This window comes from Platichthys flesus, chromosome 22 (genome assembly GCF_949316205.1).
Source record: "Platichthys flesus chromosome 22, fPlaFle2.1, whole genome shotgun sequence".
NCBI lineage: Eukaryota > Metazoa > Chordata > Actinopteri > Pleuronectiformes > Pleuronectidae > Platichthys > Platichthys flesus.
In genome coordinates this window covers 9066638-9083640 of record NC_084966.1, presented here as the reverse complement: position 1 = coordinate 9083640, position 17003 = coordinate 9066638, and the positions used below count along the sequence as shown (strand labels likewise).

Genomic DNA, 17003 nt, shown 5'->3' with positions numbered 1-17003 from the left:
TTTGTTAAAAGATCATTTGAATGCAAAAGACAAGACGCATCAGGGACTGGAAATGTTACATAGACAGAGTGAGTTACAACATGTGTACAGTCTCATCCTGGAAGCACCAGGTGCCACTGGAATCAATATTGGGACGAGGCACAAGGACAGGGAGCTGCAGAGAGAGAGAGAGAGAGAGAGAGAGAGCAAAGCCAGTGAACAATGGAAGTCAAGCTTCATTTGCTCATTGATAACAAAGTAAAGCAGGTTAACATTACAATGTATGGTTACAGTTTGGTTTTCATTCCCGTCTTTATCCAAGAGTGTGGTCTTTTCATGTGAGAGCAGGACTTGATGAATTTCACGCTCAGATTCTGTAACGCTTTCACTCGCGCTTGCACTCAAATAGCCCCTTCTTGACCTAGGGCTGCTCTGCTTGTACTCAAACGGGGTCCTTACTGTATTTTGTGCTGCTTGAACCGATTCCCTGTTTTTTCGAAGCGCCTGAAACATCTAATCTCAGATTCTCCTCTGATCGTGAATGTTAGACCCTTAGATCGGGTGTTCCCAAACCAATAGAATGCCAAGAGTACTGATGACATATTAAATTGCCCTTCTCTTGAATATAAAGAAGATAAGAATACAAAAACATACAGTACAAAACAAAAGGAAAACTGCATTTTAATCACTGCAATCTTGACAAATGTTCTTATTTTTATTTCATCGTTAAGGAATGGGCTCAAGCGAATTTAGCTTTTGTCCACAGTTGTGGACAACTATCTGTTTCGAAATGAGTGGTTATCTATTCTTCAAGATTTGCATAACTCCGTGAAGGTATTCTTCAAATGACCCCGAGAAATGAAGGAATCCATCGTGACCTTTGCTGACCTTCGCTGACGATCACCCTGTCCCCTCTTCCTCCATCTGCTCCCTCGCTCTCTCTGAAAGCTTTACAGCAGCAGCCGGTCGCAGTACCCGCTGTAAAGCTACGTCCCTGTGAGCCGTAAAGGTCCTCCAACAGCCTGTGAGCACATAGCACCACATTGAATGCAGTCTCCTTCATCTCAATGGAGGATTCATGATGATATATCAGGGCTCATGAACCAATGACTCAGGCAGGGTGAAGGATACTAATATGTCAGATAATGCAGGGCTTGTAACTGCTTGAAAAAATGTTACAGATACAAATTAAAGATTATTTAATGATTTGATATTTTTGATTTAATGCAATGCAATCACCAGGTTCTCTCAAAGTTAAAAATCAAGTCCCTTGTGTTGTGAAATGTGCAAATGGACGTAATGATCTTTCTCATCTCAGCATTTTAATTACAGCTTGGTTAAGTGTCTTTTTCACGATCCAACTTTGTGCTTGTGTGTGTGTTTATGTGTGTGCATGTAACATTCTAGTGTCCTTGTGCAAACGTGCATTTTATCCTGGATGTGTGTGTGTGTTTGTGTAAGTGAGCGGGTGCTTGTGTGTCATTTGGTGCTGCTGCTAACTGATATGTCAGAAAATCAATTAATTACTTTTAAGCGGCAGTTAACTGCATCCGCACAATACACCCCATGAATTATAGACGAGGTGTGTGTGCATATATTGTGTGTGTGTGTGTGTGTGTGTGTGAAAGAGAGAGACAGGGAGAGAGAGACAGAGAGATAGAATTGGCCGCTCTGTTAACTAGAGACAATTGGTAACTCCTCCGTCACTGATCAATTGATGTGAGCACTTCGATACAAATCTACTGAAGTGTCTGAACTGACTCAGAGCATTTTGACTGTGTGTGTGAGTGTGTGTGATTAAAACGTAAATTTTCTCTGGTCTTAACACACAACATTGTTGATTTCATAAACCTTGTTAAGATTTTACAGAAACAATGCATTCAGGTAAATTAACGTTGGCACAGACAAACTTTATTTGTAGGTTTATTTTCATGGTATTGACAATTTTCATAGTAAAACTTTACTCTACTGATACTAACTCATTAATTCTAGTGTTGCAAGATAATTGCAGCCCATGCATAGATCAAAAATAAACTCCCAACTTAAAGATTAGAGTTTATAAAGAGTATGTATTGTAATTCCACTCTGCTTTTTACTGTAATTAACAAATGACATCGACATTTTTTAGTACTGTACTATAACATCTACTATTTTTATGTGGCGATAATGTCTCTATATATTGGGCCTTGAACCAACTCAGAGCTAATGCTCCTTTACAGCTTTACCAACAGGGGAAAAAAACATTACTGAATGATTTTGATTTATTTTTCTATTTAGCTCTCTCATAAAATTTGTTTTGAGCAAGTTATTCCATTAAATGAGTGAATCGTTTTTTTGCATGAACAACGACAAACAGGCTAAGAACATGTGTGGATGGATTGGTAGAGAGTGAAGCCGCGAAAGGTGCTGATGAGCAACCAGAGATAAAACCAGAGGACATCTCCTTTTCCCCAGACTCGCTCCTCACCTCTATTGATCCCTCGCTCAGGGTGGCAGAGTGAGTGTGTGTGTGTGTGTGTGTGTGCGTGAGTGTGTGTGGCATTGATCCTCGCCATGCCACTGTCACTGGCCTCAGGGTGGCCTTAACTCAGGGGACGAAAGGGACAGACAGCCGCTGGCAGAGAGAGAGAAGAGAGAGAGAGAGAGAGAGAGACTCATCTGTAAACTTTAAATTCAAACATGTGGTTCATTAAATACAATATATATATATATATATATATATATAAATTCGAGATATGCTCAGTTTCACAAGGAAAACCTGTGAAAAAACCATCCTTACTGAAAGTTTGTACATTCATATATTCATTGGTCATATTGGTCATGTGGTTGAGGTTCACTAGTTCACGTTTTCCTGAAACCAGAACTTCAATATCATAGTTAAAAATGTAAGAGCAGCAAAAACATTTCCTGGCAACTCCATGTCATCAGCTGTTAACATCTTCTTTTGTTATATCTATCTACAGACTCAACGCAAAATTCAAGGCAGTTGTGTTTGTTCAGCTTTTGTTCAACTGTATATGTGTGAGTGTAATTAGAGCGATGTCAAACCGGAGTTAAATTCTGAGTATGTGTAAACTTACTTGGCCAATAAAGTCTGTCACATTAATTTGCATTTCCAAACAAACCTTTTCGACACAGGGGAATCTTAAGTCCAGGCCATGCAGCCACAGGTAGCATGGCCTGGAAATATACACACATATCATACAAAAAATTTTTTGTATGATATGTGTGTATATTTCCGTGGTGAAAAGCTGACAAGTGAGATCAGCACAAATGGGTCTGACAGAAAGCTAATAAAGATAATGAAGGTGGAGTTGCAGGCAAATTTTTACACTTAAATTTATCTTATCTTATCTCTGATGCAATTCAAATCTGATAAACCTGTTCGTATACAAAGTCCTGGTTATCAGACATGTCACCACAATCGAGTGTAAGCCTACTTTTTCATTAGATTATTTCCAGAATGGTCCTGGCATTTTAGGAGTCATTATGAACTGGTTGAAGATAGACAAAAGTAAATTAAACAGAAAATTTAACAGATCATCAAAATAAAAATATTTACCTGTGGCTGCATGGCCTGGACTTAAGATTCCCCTGTGTCGAAAAGGTTTGTTTGGAAATGCAAATTAATGTGACAGACTTTATTGGCCAAGTAAGTTTACACATACTCAGAATTTAACTCCGGTTTGACATCGCTCTAATTACACTCACACATATACAGTTGAACAAAAGCTGAACAAACACAACTGCCTTGAATTTTGCGTTGAGTCTGTAGATAGATATAACAAAAGAAGATGTTAACAGCTGATGACATGGAGTTGCCAGGAAATGTTTTTGCTGCTCTTACATTTTTAACTATGATTTTCTCTTTGTCACTTTTACCAAGATCAAAAGTGGTATTTTGCATCAAAAATAGAAACTGTACAAGAACGAGGGAAAAAGTGCTAAATTCTGCTGAACCAAAACACACACACACACACACACACACACACACACAAAGATTGCGCTTATTAAGCTTATGTAGACTTGGTTTTGTTGCAGTAAGAACACACACACCTCAGACAACCACCGTGGCTCACCATAACCCAGACACACACACAAACACACACAGTCGGTCTGAGGTTGTCACTGGGGGTCGCATGGAGCTGTTGCTCCATCCCTCACATCCATACTCCATCCCTCTCACTCTCTCTCACACACACACACACACACACACACACACACACACACACAGTTTTGTGGCGATATCACCAGCCAAAGGGCCCGTGGGAGAGTCACTCTGGGAATCTCCCTGTCCACCAGTGTGTGTGTCATAGTGGTCACCTTGAGGTTTGACCGTGTTCCTACCAACAGGGAGCAATGGATCTGTGAGCTAACATGCTAGTTGGACATTTCAATAGAAATGTCCCGTTGTTGTAATGTAGGCTGAGGTGAGGATGAATATTTTCTCTTTATTTCACTATTTTTCACTGATAAAAGTTGGGGTTTGATAAGAAGACGCCAGAAATTACATTCTACTGAATATTCACTATTTAACTCCATACAATCAAACCATATCCCTGCATTTCTAATGTGGCTAAATTAAACAGTAAACACAAGGAAAACAGAATAGAAGAAAAAAACTTCTCTTGATATTACCTAACTTATCATATTTCCATCACCAAAAAGTACAAATTAATAAGATTGAATATTGTAAAATAAAGTTAAAGTCTTACGTTTTAAAAAGGTGTAATCTTTGTCCGAAAATTACGTCTTTGCATGTCTGGTTAAAAAATGTTTGGTGATTAAAAAACTGAAACATAATTACAACATAACATGAGTATTAAATGAAACAAAAAACAACAGAAATTACTCACTCTTCTTTTCTGAAGAAACTATTTGTGTGTCACTGAAGCGCAGACGAATCCTGGAATAGGTCGGCCCGTTAAGGATTCATCCGTCGGAGCATTCTCAAGAACTGAAAGACGCGTTGGCAGCCTTCACACTGGGACAGTCCAGTCGGGCCGCTGTGATGCAATCAGCAGACCCTGAAGAATGTGGCCCCTGAGTGGAGACGTCTTTCGGACACTTGAATCGCACGGAGCCGAAAAAGCTGATTTGTTTGGCTGGGCGTTATTCGGCCGTGGTGTTGCGTTCTCTTCGGGACAAAGTTGAACTTGTGGGCTGTTCACTATTTGGCCTTAGAAGTATTTCTCTTCATTAAGCATCGACCCGGGGAATTCAGACTTGGAATTCAAAATGGCGTTGCACAGTGAACGAGTCTTAGGGCCCTGTCAAACAAAAAAACTCATATCACTCAAGCGGGTGACCTCGATTTTCAAGTAGAACTTCCAAACAGTGAGGGAGAGGGAGGGTGAGAGGGAGGGAGGGAGGGGGGGAGGGAGGGAGCGAGAGAGAGAGAGGAAAAAGGAGAAAAATCATTTGAGTAGCTAAATGAAAATTAGCAGCTTTAAAGAGCCCGAGGGCAAAGTGGAGTCGTGTCCCCCATGGCTACGCTTTAAAGAAGGAGGGAATGAATCAAGCTTGACTGGATCCTCTCCTGCCTCTTCACCTCCTCCTCCTCCTCCTCCTCGTCTCCCTCTCTTCTCACTCCCTCGCTCGTCTCTGTGTTTTTACTAATAGCCTACATGGGGAGAGATGGAGGGAGGGGGGTGGGGGGTGCTGAGGAGATGAATGAGGGGTATAAAAGCAGTTTGTGAAGGTGAGGACAGGCTGGAGGTCTTCTTGGCAGATTTTGTTATGACCCTTCTTTTAAGTTACCGTTGACTTCAAGTTTTGGACGTTGGACAAACAATTTAAGAAAATATTTATCTTTTTCCTCTTTCTCCGTTTTCTCCATATTATTATTATCATTATTATTATTATTATTATTATTATTATTATTATTATTTCCCTTGATGCCCTCTTTTCTCTCCATTCTGGGCGTTGGAAGTTTGGCCCCAGCTGTTGCTGCTCCTACACCCAGGATTGAAGCATGAACCCTGGGGCCTTCTCCAGCTCTGGCCCCCTGTCCTGGGCCATGTACCTGATGAGGAAAGGCCGGACAGGCAGCGGACTCTTTGGTAAAGCGAATTCTTCTTGGCACCTCGTGGTCGTCACCAGTTTTGTGTTGTTTTATTTTTTATTGCACTGAGCATAAACAGAAAAAAAAGTTTTTGTCATGTTTCCCATATTTGGAGGAGAAATGTTGTGTTTACTTAATTTGGGACCATGAATATCCAATAATCCTCATGTATTTTAATGTCACATTTTCTTTCATACTTAAAACCGTGGTGGTCCCCCATCATCATCGCACTCTCCCATTATACTCCCACTGCAGGAATCACTCCCTCATCCACTGTTTCACGACTCGCTGCATTCAGATACTTTGGACTCATCGCCGCGTTGTTGTGTCTCCTGACGGGCCGTAGAGGTGCACAACTCCTCTGTGCAAAACGTTGTGTGTTTGCCATCAATCAAATTGTTTGCAGCTCTTGACCAACAATCAGAGTCTGGACGCACAAATACAAACAGTTAAAATGGAACTCGGTAATGAAAACAGAGAGTTTTCTTTGAGGAGTTGTATGCAGGGATCCAGGAGGCTTTGCAGGAGTTTGAAGTGCTGTTCAAGTACTGGAGACGTGTTGTCTGGTTGTACTGGGTTGTTGATATGTAGGTTATACTGGCAGAGAATTTTACGCTATAATACAAAGCATGACATTTTGTTTAACGTGAGGCTTCTAATTTATGTTTCAGGATGTTTGACTTTTGAGGTGATATATATTTTTTGAAGTATTCCCCTGGACACATCATTTCTATCTTTTGATCGACGGTCAAATAATCAGTCTGTTTTTGATTCAATTGATTATTTTTATCATTGTGCATTTTGTGTGTGACTTTATGCTGAGATGAAATCAAACCGATCTTCTCTCAAATGTATCAAATATCCTACATTTTGAAGGGCTGATGCTAATATTTGCTGAACTGAAACTGCAAATAGATAAGGAAAAAAGTTAGTTTGTGAGTTGAATTATAACAATAATAACAACTAGTTACAGAAATATCAGATTGGTACAAGAACTGTCTCTATACCTGTGTAATAAGTACATCATATTATTATCTTTCTTATTTGAGGCATTTTTGGTATTTATCTGACTGAATCCCTGATGACGCCATATTTCTACAGCCCCTGATAACATGAAGCAAAGCTGGTATCAATAACTTTGATAGGTGATTGTGCCAGGGTATTGATTATGGATCAGGGGACACGGTGCAGCTCCCATTACGAGGCAGTCAGTGGGAAATGCTCGCTGGGTGAAATCCAACTCCTCTCCCTCTGTCGAGGTCTTTTCTTTCTCTCTCTGTTCTCTCTCTATACACCAAAACACTATTTCCATTTGTAGCATTTTATTCAATCGTTTAGTGGTAAAAATCGGTTATTATACTTGTTAAATTCAATATAAAATGTTTTGATATTCTGTGGAAACGCAGGCCGTCATAAAATATATATATAAGTGAATATATTCTTTGAGTTGCTGTCTCTGTTGTGTGTACACTTGGCGTAAGGCCTGCAATTTCCATAGATATACAGTTACAAAGCATCCTTCGGTTTTTGAATTATTTATAATGGTTATACTAGGAATAACTGCCCAGTGTCAGATCTAATGACGCTTACTTTCATGAAATTGCAGTTTTTAGCATTCGCTGCAGGTTTAGCATGTTGGGCTCGTAGAAGGAAACACAGCAGCGTGGTGAATGCAGAGAAAAAAATATAAGTGTGAGTTTAGTCATTCATCTTAAAGGAAACTTTTTATTCATTTGAAGAATTTGTTTATTTTCTAGACCAAAAAAAATAAAATAAGACATTGTCTTCAGATTGAATAGGGATAGGCCCCTTGACGAGGAAGTGAAAAATGGATATTTCCGAGGGCAAATCACATCAAGTCCATCTCAGGCCAATGTGAGAGTGGAGGCGTTTACATTTTTTATCATCCCCCCTTTGGCTACAAGAGGGACGCATGCGGAGAAAGACTGGCATTTCCCTAAAACTCATCCGACAGCTGGTTGATTTAACTCAAATCAAATCGACTGACTCCCAACAGGGCCTCGCTGAGAACAGGCAGGTACACAGTATGCTGGGTACTTAACCTATAACCAGTAACAGTTTGTTAGGTTTGCTGGTAATGGGAAGTGCAAACACTACTTTTAATCTAGAGCCAGGGTGAGCTACAAATCCTACGTTTCTTGTAAAGGCCACCCGAAGTTGCTCTGATTATTATTGTTAAGAAACATTACCAAAGCAATCTTAATAAAATTATATTTATTGATTATTGGGAATAATATACGTATTTGAGTTCTCGTCTTTGATTATTTTTGTTGTGATTCACAAGTTTAAAGACCAAATTCCAGTTTCCATTATCTAGAAAAGGACATCTATGAAAACTATATGTGCTGAGGAAGACCATGTGATATGGTTGATAGGTCCGGTGAATGCGGATATTAAGATGAAATTGTTTTCTTAAATATATTTATTAATTTTCAAGTATAAACATTCTGCACAAATCTGTCTTAATCGGAAGAAACGATGAGGATATGTTGTTAATTTACATATTTGGCAAGTGGCAACACATTTTAAATACACAACAACATAATGTATAAAAAAAAAAAATAACCTTGCCGTTCAAGATTTACTTGTAGGAACTCCATCAAAGTTCGTAAATCATGGAGTTGAGACTTTAAGTATATTCTAATGTTGTACTGTGAATATCCATAGTAGTTTGTCCAACGTATATTGTTGATAAATAACACCAGCTGTAGTGGTAAAAGTGTTTTAAAATCTATATTTGCATCAAATGTATGACTTGGAGCAACAATGGATTAAATTTACGTAGAGGCCGAGCTGTATCAGGATGCATTCTGGGATGCAGAGATAGAAAAAACCCTGCGCATCTTCATCTCTCTGTTGTTTGTTAAAAAGTAATGCACCATGAAAGCTGTGTGAAGGGAAACAGGGCTCGCTTTATCTTCCATACGGATAGAATTTTACCAAACCCATTCACAAATGTCTTGATTTAATTTTATTAAAGCTTAAAAAAACAAAACTAATCTGACCATATTTTGTTGTTGGATCAGTACGTGTTTTCACTCCTAAATTCACAATTATTAAATTCTGCTATCAGTGGGTTTGCATGAAGGAGAATCAAAACTAATCATAACAATAATAACAATCGTGAATAAATAAGGAATATTTTTTAAGGAATTAAATAACTGTAAGTATACAAATGATGAAGATGGTTTTTTTTGGAAGTATCATATCTTCATCAACAATGCCTTTTTTTGACTAAATATATGTGTATAGCAGAGTTAAACACATAATGCAACTATAAAAATGAGTAAAAAGTATTTTACAATTAGATAAAAGATTGCATCTCAGAATCAACCTAAAGAGACTAAACAAACAGCCCAAGAGTTCAAAAACACCGAAAACAATTGAGAAGGATCTGAATAAGAACTTATATTATTTTATAATATGCTAAACAAATCAGCAGCCAGATTAAAGAGGACACGGTTGCTGCCAAAAGGACTAGAATCTACAGAGTGGACCACGTTTACAATTATTATTTTATATTTGTACAATTTTTGTAAGCGGATGGTATTCAAATCACAACGTTTATTCAAACCACTACTTAATTCATTTAGTTAGTTATGGCCATTCAGTCATTCTTTCTGGAGGCAGGACTGTGACATGATTTAGATCACCTACTGCCCCCTATTGTCTATATGTGGTACTGGCAGCCTGAACTGGTTATTGTGGATTTTTGTTACAGCGAATTCACTGGAAATCAGATGGTATGAGACTTTTTTTTATTTTTATAAAAATTATGGATTGCGTTAGAGTTTAAATTATGTGGGGGTAAAAAGCATCAGGATGAGCAAAAGAAGAAAAGCTTCTGCAGGAATATAATGAGGTTGGGGATATTTGGAAATTATTTCCCCCCCATAAGTTGAAAACGTTATCATTTATTTATCATACACGATTTCTTGTGGAACTTTTAGACACTGTATTTCGTATTTTACCTCACGTACTAAATTCATGGAGGAGCTGCTCCTCTGCAGCGCATGAGGAAGTGCGCCTCTGCTTTCTCTCCGCTTCTTTCTCCCCTAAACCCCGCCTCCTGTCGGACGGACGCATCGCTGATTGGTTAGTTCCCCTCCAGTGACGGCGAGCGGCAAGCCCTTCCATTGGCTAGCAGCTGCCCGGCTCACAGATGGGATGCAAATTCACAGCTCTGCCAGTAAAAGGCTGCCGCTGTGCACAGGGATATCCACTCATCCAGACGCGAGGGTTGGTGAACAGAAAGAGAGTGCGTAACGGTGTATCCGCTGTAGGCTGCTCTTTTGGAATCACCCAAAAAAAGAAAAAGAAAAGTTAATTTAATTCTAGTTACTTCTCATCTCTCCTCCTTCTTGTTCCAATTCCTTTTAAACGCGCGACGCCAGCCATGCGTGGACGCGTAATTTCAGCCGTGCCAGAAGGACCTCTGATGACTTTTCAAAAAGTACCACATGCTTCAAAGTGACTGCTGTCTCCACCCTGCACGGAGCACAGGAGCAAAAACTCCGCGAACAGCTGGAGAGCTGATTTTGAGACCGCGTCCCCAAGAGCTTTTTACGCACAAGGACTGGAATCTGCGTCTGGATAACGCGCCGCAACTCGGCATTTTGATAAAGGACACACAACAAGAAGTGGACAACGTGTGCATTTACCGACACGTCCCATAGCTTCTTGTGCTGAGAACAAGTGATTTAAGGAGAAGGAGACGAGCGGGATCATAGAGAAGATCGGGGAAGTTGAGTATCTGTGGACGCACTGTGGCGCACAAATGGTGTTTCTGTGGGACGCAAAATACGGTACAAGTCATTTCTCTGATTCCCTCTTTCATTTGTCTTAGTATGAATGTGTGTCGTTGAAGTCACACACATCGTCTCCTTAAAGTTGAAGCGTTATGAGTACAACGATAGGAAATAAACACGCACTCGTTGATAATCTCCATCCTCTCCGTCATTACGCGCTTGGTTCCGGGGGTGGGAAATTTCATTTTAAGTCATCATATGCGAGTCATCTGCCCCTCAGCATGACGGCTTCATGGTTCCTTTGATCTATTTTCATTTAAGAAAGAAGGAGAGAGAGAAAGAAAGAAAGAGTCTCTGTGTGTGTTGACAATGTCGTGTTTTGTGGACTTGATGTGTTGGCATCAGGCTGTTGGGAGGTTTTAAACTGCAGGTATTTTACGAATCTAATAATCCAGCTCAGTGTAACTTCCCCTGTTCATATTACAGTCACATCAATCACAGGCTCAATTACTTCTCCACTGTGAAACCTCATTTGAACTACGTGCAATGCTTTATAATGGGCAAGACATTTGAAACAAGGTTTTTCTCTATAGCATTCAGTTTAGTATCATGTTGAGATTGTTCTCATCCTTGTTTAACCACGCGTTAGACAAATATTTAATCATTAATAACTATTTGTTGCCTTATTAGGACACCACCATTAACATGTAGTACAACATGTTTAGAATTTTAGCTGGGAGCTTGGTTGTGAACATGTGGAGTCACTTCCTCCATATGTACTGATATTTGATTCATATTGTTTTTTAATTAAAAGCAAACTTCCTTTACATTTTTTATTAATACTACATTTGAAATGATTGATCAAGACAACCATGATAGACAAAAGTATTTGTTTTTTCATTTGAAATTCGTATATGAGAATATGAGACTGTTACAATTTGAAATATTACGTTTTTCTATAGTAACGGGACACACTAAGAGCCCCATCCTGTGGAAATGTGCCTTACAGATTTGTTAGAGTGTGATCAAAACCACTTTCCAGTCAGTTTTAGTTGAAAAGTCACAGCACAAATTCTGAAGGCTAAGGCGGTGGTGCGAGGCCGACAATGGCTGAAAGCAATACAGAACACCCCTGCGTCCTTGACAAATTAAATTTCTACACACTGTAGATTATACACAATGAACACAGCAGTGAAGTTAGTATAATAAAATAAACGGATCTTCCTTTGAATTTTTCAAACATTTTTTGCCAAGTAAATATGACTCCACATCTCAATTCTGTCCTTAAATTTGATTTGATCTAGCGACAAGACTTCACAGGAGAAGTTTGTGGTCATCGTGAATTGGCTTCAGATTTGCTGACTAATTTAAATATGATTATTTGCTGCTGGTGTCTGTGGGTTCCACACACACACACACCCACAGACACCCACACACACACGCCATTCACATCAGCAGCCTCACTGAGAGGTGGAGGTTGCGTTAGTACAGTGTGGAAGCATTGGGAAGGTTTCAAACTGTAAACCAAACTCCACACCGCCAGCATGTGGCTTCAATTGTGGGTTTTGGCTGACTGACAATGCAACAGGCCCATTGAAACTACAGAGCGACAGGCAGGCAGACAGACAGGCAGACAAACAGACAAGCAGACAAGTGGGGCTTTTTAACCTACTTATTTACCATATTCCCATTGCAACATTCACCTCTCTGACTAGATCAAGTTATGATGTTTCTATGTTACCACGCTCTATCGCTGGATTTAATGTAAATCCCCTGTTTTACTTGTGTTTTCTGTCAAATTGTGCCGACTCTCTCACTATTATTCATTTAAAGGAGAGTGTGTGCAGGAGCGGCAGCAGCCGCTGCTGTCTTTAGTTTCATGACTCCACACTCTGGTATTCAAGTCACTGTGACCATGTTGTGTGTCATCATGCACTGTATATAGGTGTGTGTGTGTGGGGTTGAGTTACATCAGTGTGGTGTGTTAAGTCTTATTCGATACATCCTGTTTGTTCATTTCACAGAGATTTTTGTCAATTTAATATTTATTATTCTTTAAATGTAGTGAAAATCCTCCTTCACAGTGTCCCAGAGCTCAAACTAATATCTGTATCTTCTTTTGTCTAAACAACAATTCAGAACCTCAAATTATTCCATGATTATTATGATTTTTTTTAATTATCATACAAGATAAGTCGGAAACAGGAAGGCAATGAATTTTAACTAAATAGCCAACGGTAAAAAATGTTTGGATTAATTTTTATTTTGCTATTTCCAGTTGATTAATGTTTCATCTCCCCTGATTTTTGTCCATATTGATTTTACCCCCAAACGCCTATGAATTAATCTGATCGTCTCTGTTCCTCAGACCCAGCCCCTGGCCGGCGTTACACTCCCCCCTCCACCACCCTCGCCTCCGGGGGGAAGATGGCCGAGGCCCTGCCCCTGGGGGCCCAGGAGGCCGGAGGCGGGGCCGCTCTGATGGGCAAACTGCGTATGGCCGACCGTGGCATGGTGGAGGTACAGTAGCATGCGTTCAATTGATTATAACAGCTAGTCTAGAGTGTCCCCAAACCTAAAGTCTCCTCCCAGCTCCCAGTTGGTGTCTTACTGGGAAACACCAGTTTGAAATGTACCTGTGATGGTTTTACAGGTGATCTCAGATCATCCAGGAGAGCTGGTGAAGTCAGACAGTCCGAACTTCCTCTGCTCGGTGCTGCCGACACACTGGAGGTGTAACAAGACCCTGCCCATTGCCTTCAAGGTGTGTATATCAGTAGCCTCATGCAGTCCCCATCAACCATTGTTGTTTTATCCATTATCTGACACATTAATATTGGAGAAAAGTACATTTAGAACTGTATTATAATCAATATTGAGTCACTTTGACTTGCTTTTTTATATTTTTTGCTACTTCATCCACACTACCACTTTAGTCTGACAGCTGTGGTTTGTTGGTTTACATATCAGGATTTATGATTAACTCTTACTACTCTAAAAAACCTTACCATTACCTTCTATAATTACTACTACTACTAATAAAAATATTAATTATAATAATAATGACAATAATGATAATAATAATGCATGGTCAAAAATACTATCAGGATCAAAACAGACAGAGAGGTCTGGCGGAGAGTAAGTGGAAAAGGACAGATTGTATACTGGGGAGCTGATGAGAGAACATGTGAGCAGATGATAATAATAATAATAATAATAATAATAATCATCATCATCAAGCAGACTCTTTGATGAGAACATTCATGTGGTCTTCCCTTATGTATCGAGGTATGTGGATGTGTTCAGCTTTCCTGCACTTTGAGACCAAAACCCTCTGTGGAAGAGCAGCTTTTAGCCTCAGAACACACAAGTGATTGATTTATTGAGTTTTACGCATTAGTGTTCGCACATGCACGTGTGTGTGTGTGTGAGAGGGAGAGTTTGGTGCATTATGCATCATTATGGAGCATCATGAGCGGATGTCACTGCCTCTTACTGATAATGGATGACTGTTATGATGTGCGCGCACAGACACACTCACATGTGCATGCACACACACACACACACACAAATATATACACTTATCATGAACATGCTCCAGTCTACATACATGACAACACTTAAACTGTAGGTTAGCACACACACACCCACACCTACACACACTCACACACACACACACACTTTGCTCTTGAACTGAGAGCGTCATAATTGTTTCCTTGGTCTTGTTTACTCTGCTGGGCTGGTTTCATGCTCCATTGCTGCCAGTCTCTCTCTCATCCGCTGGACATCTGTGTGTGAGTGTGTGTGTGTGTGTGTGTGTGTGTGTGTGTGTGTGTTTGTCCTCTCCAAGTCATTTTGATGATTAAGTATTTCCAGGTCAAGACCCATATTTTGAAGCCTGGAGACTCAGTCCTGCTTTACTGCGACTTCCTTTTGGAAGATATTTATCCTATCATATTGAATTGCAGGCTTTTCTCAGTAGGCTTTACGAGGAGTGAACAATGCTACTGTCCGACTTGTAGGGAAAACAGCAAGGAGGAGATGGAGGTTTAACCAGCAGGTTCATCAATCAGGTCCCATTTTGAGACTAGGATTGTGAGCTGCGATGACTCAATAGCAGGGTTAAAAAGGATATGCCATCCATAGTACCCATCGCAGTCATTTGCACATTGGATGTGCGGCGTGATTAGCGTTAATATGGAAATCAACCTGCCTGGCACTACATTTGCGTAGGTGCAGGAGAATGTGCTCTCTAGTGCGCTGAGCATCACACACAGGGGAACGGACTGACCATTTATTTCATTTGCATCTTTGACATGACATTTCGGACCTAAAGTTGCTTGTTTCCTTTATTTGTGTTTGTTTGTGGCCATGAGCAGACAGAAAACCTGCTAGCCCCTGAGCTTGCCGTGTCCACCGTCATGCAGCTGTGGTTGTAGGTGGACATATTTTTACGAGCCGATGCAAATTCCAAAGTACGATAGGTGAGGCCCCGAGGGAGGCCCTCCCTGACCAACAGATCTGACTGAGGACTCACAAGCATAAGTTACGGCAATCACAACAACAGCGCGTTAATGACAACAACAACAACCACCTAGTTCAGGTTCCTGCCTACGAACAAAAAACTTCAATGAACTTTGAATAAACTGGCGAACACCACTTTGTGGAGCCAATTTCAGTTTCCTTGCTCTACTGTAGCCTATACCCCAAGGTACTGTGGGAACTGTAGTTCTAGAACCCAGAACAGAAATGAAACAAACACTCGTTCTGTTATACTGCTTTAAAGCATGAAGGTACCGCCATGTCCTTGTGGTTTATGACAGATGAGATGCCGCTAGGCAGTTTTACAGTTAATAACATACTGTGAAGTCAGCAGGGCTTTGGTTCAACTGCACAACATCGTAGATAGTACGGGATAGAGTATGTGCAGTGGTGGAGTCAGTAAGGCACTAGGCTGAGATGTGCAGTAAATATGGATGTCCTGCTTCACCCTGGATTTAATCTTTAAATAAACTTGGAACACGAGTCAAAACAAGATACGCTGCCGCTTTGTGGCATAAGAACTGGGAGTATGGTATAATGGTTACCTTAAGACCCATGAATAATGTCTAGTGCTTATTGGTTTGTACAATCAGTTCAATTGAGGGACAATGTTGACACCAACTTCAATGGGAAATCAACCCAAAATTAAAAAAAAAACAACTGGCAAACAGGCCCTCTTGTATATATATACAAGCAAAACTCTATCTTCTCTTCTGTTGTCTTCCCTCGCGTCTCAAGGTGGTTGCGCTGGGCGACATCCCAGACGGCACCTTGGTCACGGTGATGGCCGGAAACGACGAGAACTACTCAGCGGAGCTTCGCAACGCCACGGCGGCCATCAAGAACCAGGTGGCTCGATTCAACGACCTGCGCTTTGTCGGCCGCAGCGGAAGAGGTACATACACACACACGCATGAAAACACGCATATACAAAGATATTGAAAACATCAATACAGATTTTGTTAGGTTTAGACACACATGTGAGCTAAAGTCGAATCAGTCCCACCAGGGAGAGTGGGTGGTGTTGTCCTTTTAATGTCTCGCACTGGTAGAAATCTAATAAGTATGTTTTGCACCAGCACACAATACAGTGTGGATAAATTAGGGGAAGTACACGTGAATAAAAACAGTATTCCAGTATTCACGCAGCTTCCTCGTAACACCCCGTTCACCCCCCCCTCCCCTCATCTCAACGGACACACTACACCACAGTTACTCTAAATCGGTTGCAGGCAAATGTCCCAACTTATCTATTTAAAACACTAGTCCTGTGTACACAAGCTCTGCTAGCTTGCACACACACACACACGCGCGCGCACACACACACACACACACACACATTCACAAATTGTGCAAGAAAATGACAAGTTCACCCCAGCAAAACATTTCATATAGGAGTAACTGTCAATATTTGACAGATTCCACAGTCATGCGGTAAAATTCAAATGAAGAAAGTTGAGGAGCCCGAATTTGCTTTCATGCAAATGTAACCGCCGAGAGAACAATGAGGTGCATTCTACCAGCATCACTTCATTGCAGAAGTAATTTAAGATACACAACTCATTGTGTTGGTTTTGTTGTAGTGGATTTACAGCTGAATAACACATTGAACCCAAACCTTTCAGAAAACATAACCTCGCTGCAATAAT

At 40.4% G+C, this 17003-nt stretch overlaps 1 protein-coding gene across 2 annotated transcripts in view; it reads left to right on the top strand.

The window, feature by feature from the left end:
* Positions 1-17003, top strand: part of runx1 (RUNX family transcription factor 1) — a 48594-nt gene that overhangs the window by 17084 nt on the left and 14507 nt on the right. The window contains exons 1-4 of one of the 2 annotated variants that reach the window (XM_062381050.1): positions 10305-10869; positions 13181-13332; positions 13466-13576; positions 16093-16249. In XM_062381050.1, the coding sequence (XP_062237034.1) occupies positions 10842-10869; positions 13181-13332; positions 13466-13576; positions 16093-16249 (448 nt within the window). In that variant the 5' untranslated portion in view covers positions 10305-10841. Of the gene's footprint in view, positions 1-10304; positions 10870-13180; positions 13333-13465; positions 13577-16092; positions 16250-17003 lie in introns of those variants that run through there. The other variant, XM_062381051.1, reaches the window with a different exon arrangement.